At 38.6% G+C, this 8,786-nt stretch overlaps 1 protein-coding gene across 3 annotated transcripts in view; it reads right to left on the bottom strand.

The window, feature by feature from the left end:
* Positions 1-671: 671 nt before the first annotated feature.
* The window catches only part of LOC104225664 (AT-rich interactive domain-containing protein 6-like), a 28,584-nt gene continuing 20,469 nt past the window's right edge, over positions 672-8,786 (bottom strand). For 2 of the 3 annotated variants that reach the window (XM_070172669.1, XM_070172674.1), the window contains 7 exons: positions 7,349-7,465; positions 7,194-7,245; positions 7,037-7,109; positions 6,610-6,676; positions 6,460-6,510; positions 5,867-5,959; positions 672-1,086 (listed from right to left, as the gene is read on the bottom strand). In XM_070172669.1, coding sequence (XP_070028770.1) covers positions 982-1,086; positions 5,867-5,959; positions 6,460-6,510; positions 6,610-6,676; positions 7,037-7,109; positions 7,194-7,245; positions 7,349-7,465 — 558 coding nt within the window. In that variant the 3' untranslated portion in view covers positions 672-981. Of the gene's footprint in view, positions 1,087-5,866; positions 5,960-6,459; positions 6,511-6,609; positions 6,677-6,952; positions 7,110-7,193; positions 7,246-7,348; positions 7,466-8,786 lie in introns of those variants that run through there. The other variant, XM_070172677.1, reaches the window with a different exon arrangement.

The following is an 8,786-nucleotide window of genomic DNA, read 5'->3' as shown; positions in this document are numbered from 1 at the left end:
TGTCCTATCTCGCCAAAATTAGAAATTCTTAACTAACCATCTGTTATTTTATTATGTTCTAAATCATTCCTAGCTGAGAAAGGATAGTTGGAAGTGTGTTTCACGTAGTTCCTAGATACATGAACTCAAGCGAAGCTCTTTACTTTGAGAAATTCCTATAACTTCCCTGTTAATCTTACTGAGACCACTAAGGTTTGACATACGTAACATGACACAGCTTTTGATTTGATTGTGTCATCTCATTTATTTACCTAGATATTTTATGACGAAGCAAATAGAGAATACATTTCTACTCTCTACTGAGACTAGTATCAGCTTTATAGTTATCTTATTTGGGAATTCAACCTTTTTTCTTTTGGTACCGGGTGACATTAGTAGTTAACATGTTTTCATAGTTAAATCAACATAATTGATTGATATGTAAAATAGTTGAGAAAATCAAACTACAAAAATGGATGTAAAGCGGATTAAATTAAGTTTTCTGAAGTAACACAATGTTTAAAATGATTTCTATGCCTGAAGGATTCAAAATCAACTCCGTCTATTTAATCTTAGGTTGGCAGATGCAGCAGTATCTTGTACATAGTGATTTACCAGTTGTACTTCAGCTCAAGTATGTGCTTATTTAGGTTAAGCATGCAGCCCAACGGATGAGGGCAGATGGTTCGAGGTTCAGAAAGATCTCACATACTCATATTACTCGAGCAGCTGGCGATGTGGCAAGAATTTGTACAAAAACTAACAGACTGGGATGAGGTACCATACGAGATGGGATAAGAGGAAATAGCGTGACAGCTGCTTTCTGCTATAATACATACATCACCGTCCAGAGCAAATTATAAAACCTACGAGTTACCCGGCACTAAAAAACATAAATCTATCAAACCAAATTCTGTATCACGGGTGAATTCAACACCTTCATTTCCCAAACAACTCGCCCTAGGGTGTCATCTGTTGTTGTATAAGGCCACTCACCTCCGGCTAAACATTTGATTGTTCAAATGGTACACGCACAAAGAGCTGCCCATGCAGAGTAACCACAGCAGAGGTCTGGTGAGGATCAATTCTTGAAGGTAAACTGACTACCTGAAAAAGAAACTAGTTTTCATACGTTAAAATTGCAATTGAAAGAAGATAAAAACCTATAAATGTTAATGACAAACATGATTTCTCCCAGTTTTTTTTCCTTTTCTCCTTTCTCTTGTATTCGAGTGAACAGTTCTAACTAGAAATTCACCAGAAATGTGGATGGATGACTCCCAATTGCCCAAGAAACTAGTCATCAAGTAACAATTTTATTGACATGGCAAGAAAATTCCTAGTGTAGAGGTGGTATGGGAAAGTAAAGAACCAACAAAAAATGTGCACCCAAATACACCATATATGTGTCTAATGGCAATGGAATATTAACCCTCTGGGGATTGAGATTTGACCCCCGCGGCCACTTTCAAGCCAAACTTAGACTTCAAATTATATTTATGTACATATGTCCACAACATTCTTGCAAAGCCAAAGCAAAATATGTACAGGAATTATGAATATGCATAACAAACAAACCAAACAATAAAAATACCAGAGAATTAATAATGATCGGCAGAGCTGGAAGTATTATAGAAACGAAGTAGGAAAGCAGGACAAATGAAAGCATAGCACTGTCCAGATCATAATAGCCTCCTAAATAAATCAAAAGAAGAATTACTCAAAAAAAAGTCTTTTTTTAAAAAACCGTGCCGTCGGGACCAGCTTTTGCACCTCAACTAATCCACGGGTTATCTGCTATCTCCCACCAACATAGGTATCGGCGAATTAATCCATCAAGGCTTGGATTACAAGTTTACAACCCACTTCGTTGACCTTAGAACTTATGATTCTCAACCCATTTCATTGACCGCTACGGGTGCCTAGTAAAAAGGAAATTCTTCATTGCGAAGTAAACGTTGCACATTATCAAAGGGCATTAGGTGTCTCCACTAATGGGGATTAGGAATTGTTGTACAAAAATCTTACACGGTATATTAAGTATAAGAGACATTTCCTCATGAATTTCAAAACTGTTTACTTCTCTAACTTCTCTTCAGAATATCAAGGTGTTAGGGGAAAGAGTTGTAACTTCTTTTAGCAATGGATTTCTTGGTAAGCTGCTGATCTTCCATCCAGTTTACACGTCCTCGCATAATATATTTCGTCTTTCAACTCTCAAAACAATATCCCAAAAATGTTGGCCTATGAAAAACTTCCTGATTCAACAGAAACCACTATTTACCCCTATAGTTCCTAATGACTTCGCTAACCTTACTACTATAACTGAAAGCTACTTAATGAAAGAATTCTGATGCAGTTGAATTATGGTTCATGGGACAAGGAGTTGAATGTCTAATTAAAACTCCTCGCTAGATTTCACAAAAATAATAACTTTATGTGGGTGAACAATGAACATCGGAGCTCAATAGTGGGTCTTACACAAAGTGTGGCTGGTCGCTGCAGAATTACATTTTGTCTTTTTGTTTAGGTTAATATAGTTGTCATCCATGAATTATCACCTATGCAGCTCATGTGTGACAATCAAGCTACCTTGCATATTGCATCTAATCCAGTATTTCATGAGAGAACCAAGCATTATTAAGATGATTGCCCCTTTGTACAGGAAAAGATAGCATATAAAGATACAATTACAATCTTTGCAGACAGAGATGAGTAATTTGAAGACTTTTTCTAGAAATCACTTAAGAGGGCCAGAAATACTCTATGTAGTATCAGGCCTGGAGCATATTATTTGCAAGCTCCGACAAGATATGGAGTCATTGATTTTGGTCATACAATATGGTCTGGAATAGTCAAAAATTAATATATTATAGAATTATGTACTCATTTAAAATATTGTTAGAGGGATTAAAATTATTGTAGATAAGGCTACATTATAAAGTATAAATGCACAAGGGCTGAGACGCATAGTCCTCATGCATTCTCAAACTTCTCTTTCTCTGGCCTGTTCTCTTCAATTCATTTAATGAGATAAGAATCGGTAAAATTTTCTTGGCATCATAAATAAAGAAAAACATGGTGCCAAACCATGCAAGCAGTTTCTTTTTTCTTTTCGGATAAATAGGTGAGGAGAATGGCATTATAAGCCTGTTTGATAAGTGATATAAAAGGTTCTTTCTTCCACCAACATTAAGGAATATGTTTATTAGATTGCTGAGGGCAGTTAAAGCACACACTTCATTGCCACAAAGCAACACTAAACAGCAGTGGTAAATTTGTTTGGGTAATACACAGATGATAAGCATAGCTGAGGTTATTTCTTATGACTCATCTGACTACATCAACGGCATGAGTACATAACAAACAAATCAAGGCAAATAACAGATGCTGCACTGATGGCAAATGAAGTACTTGATTGGAGGCTAAAATCAGGACAACCTGGTTTGATTTTCAAACTTGACATTGAGAAGGCATTCGATCAGATTAAATGGTCATACCTTATATGCATGCTCAGAAGAATGGGATTTGGGGAAGGCTGGATAAGGTGGATAAGATACTGCATTACCACAGTGAAGTTTTCAATCTTGATCAATGGTGGGGCAGTGGGGTTCTTCTCTCCTCAGAAAGGTCTCAGGCAAGGAGACCCTCTGTCCCCATTCCTATTTATTTTAGCAATGGAAGGACTAAGCAAAATGATACACAAAGCTACTCAACCTCAATGGCTGGAGGGGTTTAGAGTTGGAAATGAAGTCGAGACCTCTATAGGTGTCTCTCATCTGTTATATGAGATGATACTCTTATTTTCTATGGAGCTGAAAGATCCCAAGTCATGTATTTGAATCTTACTCTCATGGTTTTTGAAGCAGTGTCAGGACTTCACATGAACATGTTAAAAAGCACCATTTATCCAGTAAATGAAGTCCCTGAATTGGAAGAGTTTGCTAGATTGATGTGTTGCAACGTGGGCTCATTTCCTACTGTCTATCTTGGACTACCACTAGGTGCAAAATACAAGTCTCATGCTATTTGGAATGGAGTAATGAAAATTTTGAAAAGAGACTAGCTTCATGGCAGATGCAATACTTATCTTTAGGTGGGAGAGTAACCCTGATAAACAGTGTATTGGACAGTATCCCAACATACTTCATGTCACTTTTTCCAATTCCAAGTACAGTACAGAAGAAGCTGGACCAGATTAGAAGATCATTTCTTTGGGAGGGAAATAGCCAAGGACATAAATTTCACCTGATTAAGTGGCCTAGAGTCATCTTACCAAAGAAACTTGGGGGCTTGGGAATCAAAGATCTAGCATTGCACAACAAAAGTATGTTCATGAAATGGCACTGGAGATTCAATAGGGAGAATACTGGAATGTGGAAGGAACTGATAATAGCAAAATATGGAGTGCAAAATAATCGGTGTACTAGACTTAGCAACTCACCTCATGGAACAGGACCTTGGAAGCACATCTCAAAACTATGGGGGGAATTTGAGCTCAATACAAAATTCAAGTTGGGAAATGGATCGCAATTATTATTCTGGAAGGACAAGTGGTTGGGACCTATGGCTCTAAGAGATGAGTTTCCCAACCTATATAGAATAGCAAGCAATCAGGGATCCTATGTAGATCGGAACTGGAACAACAATGTGTGGGAACTTCTCTTCAGAAGAAATTTTCAAGACTGGGAGCTGACTGAACTAATGGAGCTATATGCTAAATTAGCAGGGGTCACTATCAATCCACATGCCAGGGATAGTATTCAATGGGGCGACTCTATCAAGGGTGATTTTACAGTCAAGAAAGGATATGCTCTCTTGTGCTCCAACAAAGAACTGATTGATAACTGGCCATGGAAGCTAATCTGGAAGACAAAGTTACCTCCCAAAGTGATCTGTTTTTGCTGGCTAGCTTTGTATGAAGCTTGTCTTACCCTAGACAATCTAAGCAAGAGAGGCATCCAGACTGTAAATAGATGCTACATGTGCAGAACGAACCTCGAGAGTGTGAGACATCTGTTTTTGCATTGTCCAGTAGCAGCAGACATTTGGAACATGTTCCTGTCAATTTTTGGGATAGCCTGGGTCATGCCTAGCTCCATCAAAGATGCCTATGAAAGTTGGTGCTCTTGGAAAGTTGGTGCTCTTGGAAAGTTGGAAAACCCATCAAAAAGACATGGTTAATGGTACCTGCCTCAATCTTTTTTTTTTTTTTTGATTTGCACCGGGTGTCCGACTCTCTATGAGCTCCGACTATTCCCGGGGGTGCACAGGCCCTCGGCAAGGAGTTTCCCGCAAGTGCACCACGGTTAATTCAGGTTTTACCCAGTCCGATGGCCCTCAGAAATTGTTTGCACCCAGTGGGTTTCGAACTTGAGACCTTGAAAGGGAGCAAACCCCAAGGCTCAAGTCAATTGCCACCAATCTTTTGGTGTATATGGAAGGAACGAAACCGTAGGTGTTTTGATGGGATCTCAACTTCAAATCATGCTCTTAAAGCTAAATGTTTAGTGGATTTATTTAGCTGGCTTAACCAATCTCCTGTATCTAGCTGTGAACAACTTTTGGAAGGTGTATGCTCTCTAGTTATAGATTAATCTTTGTATCTGAGCAGTCACCTTTTTCCTTCTTGTAAATTTTTGTAAACATCTTCTTGATGCCTTTACAACAACAACAACAACAACCCACTATAATCCCACTAGTGGGGTCTGGGGAGGGTAGTGTGTACGCAGACCTTACCCCTACCCTGGGGTAGAGAGGCTGTTTCCAAATAGACCCTCGGCATCCTTCCCTCCAAGAACTCCCCACCTTGCTCTTGGGTTGACTCGAACTCACAACCTCTTGATGCCTTTAATGAAAACCTATTCCTTCATAAAAAAAAACAAACCTTTTTGAATGGAGCAACACCCCAAGGATTGTCCAGCTGTTCAGGTTGGCCAGAAATAACCAAGCGCCCAGCTGGATCAGACTGCACGCGAACCTGAAAAGTTTTTTAAAAACACCCAGAGGTATATCAAAACAATGGTTAAGCTGCGAATGACAGCTGCGACTAATCAAAACACCAGAAGAAAAATCATAATCTTTCCTGTTACAGCAAATGGTAGAATTGCAATTGTCTGCTTTTGCATCAGCAATGATCGAATAATCATTACAAACGTGATAGGAGATTAGTCAATCAATTAACTGCCCGGAGTGAAATTTACAGAGATAGTCCAGTTCAGTATTGACACAGAACACAAGATACGTGAGAATCTTAATTGGTCACAACTGAAAGCAGTAAGCAACAGTACGCATTTGACAAATACACTTTGTTCTGATATGGCAAGTCCAGATAAAATATAACCACAAGTTATGGACTACGCTCACTGACAAACGTAATATTCAAACATTTTTATATCCAACAGTCATCGGGTACAGCTTCCCCAGCTGGTACACAGGAGATCAACAAAAATAAGGAGAAACAACAATGTTAGGATTTACCTCTTCACGCAAAAGGCCAGGAACTAAAGCATACACTTCGTAACAATCCTTCTGTACAAATCATTTTACATTGGAAGTTAGTCCCCATGGAGAAAATACAAGACACCACATTAGAAAACGAATCATGCCAGTGGAGAAAGAGAAACGTACAGTTCTCTGCACATTGATCTTCACCCAGTCAGCTGGAGGGCCAATATCCGCTACCATTGTCTCCAAACTGCAAATTTTGGGGATGTAAAGGTGTTTATTAGTCTTCAGGAAATAAAAGATGCTTCCACAACAAGCAGCTGTAACAGAGTGAAAAAATTTACAAGGATATCAAAGAAGCTCCACGACAGTAGCACAATGAGCACATTCCAATTAGAAACATGGTTGTACTCAGCAAAATATCAATAAATCGAGAAAACAAGGATAATTCTTAATGTGATTATCCATGCCTTTCACAGAAAGAATTGTTCACAATAATATCGAAATGTGCATTCAAACTAGTAACCTGCATTTCCATTATGCAAGCCACCTGAATTTATGTGTAAGCAACGAGTCCGTTAAGAATCTAGAGGAAACCCGGAATCTTAACTGCGGTTTTGATACTTTCATGCATGTAACTTTGGCAACCTGCTCCATGGGGGATGGCTTTTTCCGCTTCAAACCTTAATTGAGAAAGGGAGTTCAGTGTAAAAAAAAAAGGTCGCAACTAAGATTGTCTGTAAAAGGATTGTGCTAACAAACGATACCAATGCTTTTAAGTTGCTTTTCACGCTTTGGCATAGACACGGTGCTCTTCTCCTGCGACAAGGAATGGAAAGGAAAGGGCAGCATTAACAGCACCATTTGAGATGACCCATTTGCTATTCTCTTGGGGAATAAACTAATAGACATCTTCACAGACCTTAATGATAGGATCTCCAACCTCACCATTACCAAGAAGACGTTGAGAATGCCAACCTTGCATCGCTCGAGCTGCCGCATCTCTTCTCGCTCTACCAGATCCGGAGGCTTGATTCCCCTGCAACAACAGAAGTTCTAATAGTACATGATGCATGAAGAGATAATTATGGAAACATAGAAATGCCACTACAATTAGTTTCTTGTGGAAGGAAGGCCATAGCTCCTTTATGATGTAGCAACCAGGATCCAAATGCACCTATGTCTCACCATTATTTTCCATAATAAGGACACACTGGATCTTAAAAACACAGTTAACACAGAATAGTAGGAGACAGATTTCAAACGCACAAGAGATAAAAGGTCGTGGGTTTACACCAGGGTTCTTCATTGAGCCACCACTTATTTACCTAGTTATGGATGAGCTAACCAACGTATTACAAGATGGATTCCTGAGGTGTATGTTATTTGCCGATGAGATTGCGCTAATTGACGAAACTAGCGAGGGTGTCAACCAAAAGCTTGAGCTATGGAGAAGCACCTTAGAGAGTAAGGTTTTAGGATAAGTAGAAATAAGACTGAAAAGAGTGAAGTTAAGGTGAAATTAGATGAGATTGTGGTGCCAAAATGCAAACAATTTAGATATTTAGGCTCGTTGCTCCAAGAGAATAGAATAATAGATGAAGATGTTACTCATAAGGTTAAAACCGGATGGTTGAAACCGAGAAGTGCTACTAGGGTGTCATGTGATAGAAGGATGTCTACCGAAATGAAAGGTAAGTTGTATAGAATAGCTATAAGACCGGCTATGTTATATGGTAGTGAATATTGGGATGCTAAAGTCCAACATATCCACAAGATAAGTGTTGCAGAGATGAGGATACTAAGATGGATGTGCGGTCACACAAAATTAGATAAGATTAAAAATAACCATATTTGCCAGAAGGTGCAAGTAGCACACATTGAGGATAAAAATGAGAGGTCGTTTGAGGTGGTTTGGTCATGTCCTACATCGACCTATAGATGCTCCGGTCCATAGTTGTGAAACTATGGTGAATGAAGGTGTTAAAAGGGAAGAGGTACACCTAAAATCACATGGAAGTAAGTTGGCTCAAAAGACCTACAAATCCTTGAAATCAATGCAAACTTAGCTAAAGATAGATCACAATGGAACACAAAGATTCATATAGATAATATCCACTAGTTTGGAAATAAGTTAGACTTGGTAGAGAACTACTACTACTATTATTATTATTATATATATATATCTTATTTTTCACGTTCATGTTCACTTTTATTTTGTTAATGATGATGATATGAGTTGAATTTAACGAAAGATGTTAACTAAGGCGCAATTGTTGTCGTTGTTGTTTAAGAATCAGAAGGCAAGATCAGTCCTATGCTATATCGGACTCGTAGCAGAATGACATTAGCTCATCAAC

This window comes from Nicotiana sylvestris, chromosome 1, assembly GCF_000393655.2.
Source record: "Nicotiana sylvestris chromosome 1, ASM39365v2, whole genome shotgun sequence".
Lineage (NCBI taxonomy): Eukaryota > Viridiplantae > Streptophyta > Magnoliopsida > Solanales > Solanaceae > Nicotiana > Nicotiana sylvestris.
This window is presented reverse-complemented; position numbering and strand designations above follow the sequence as displayed.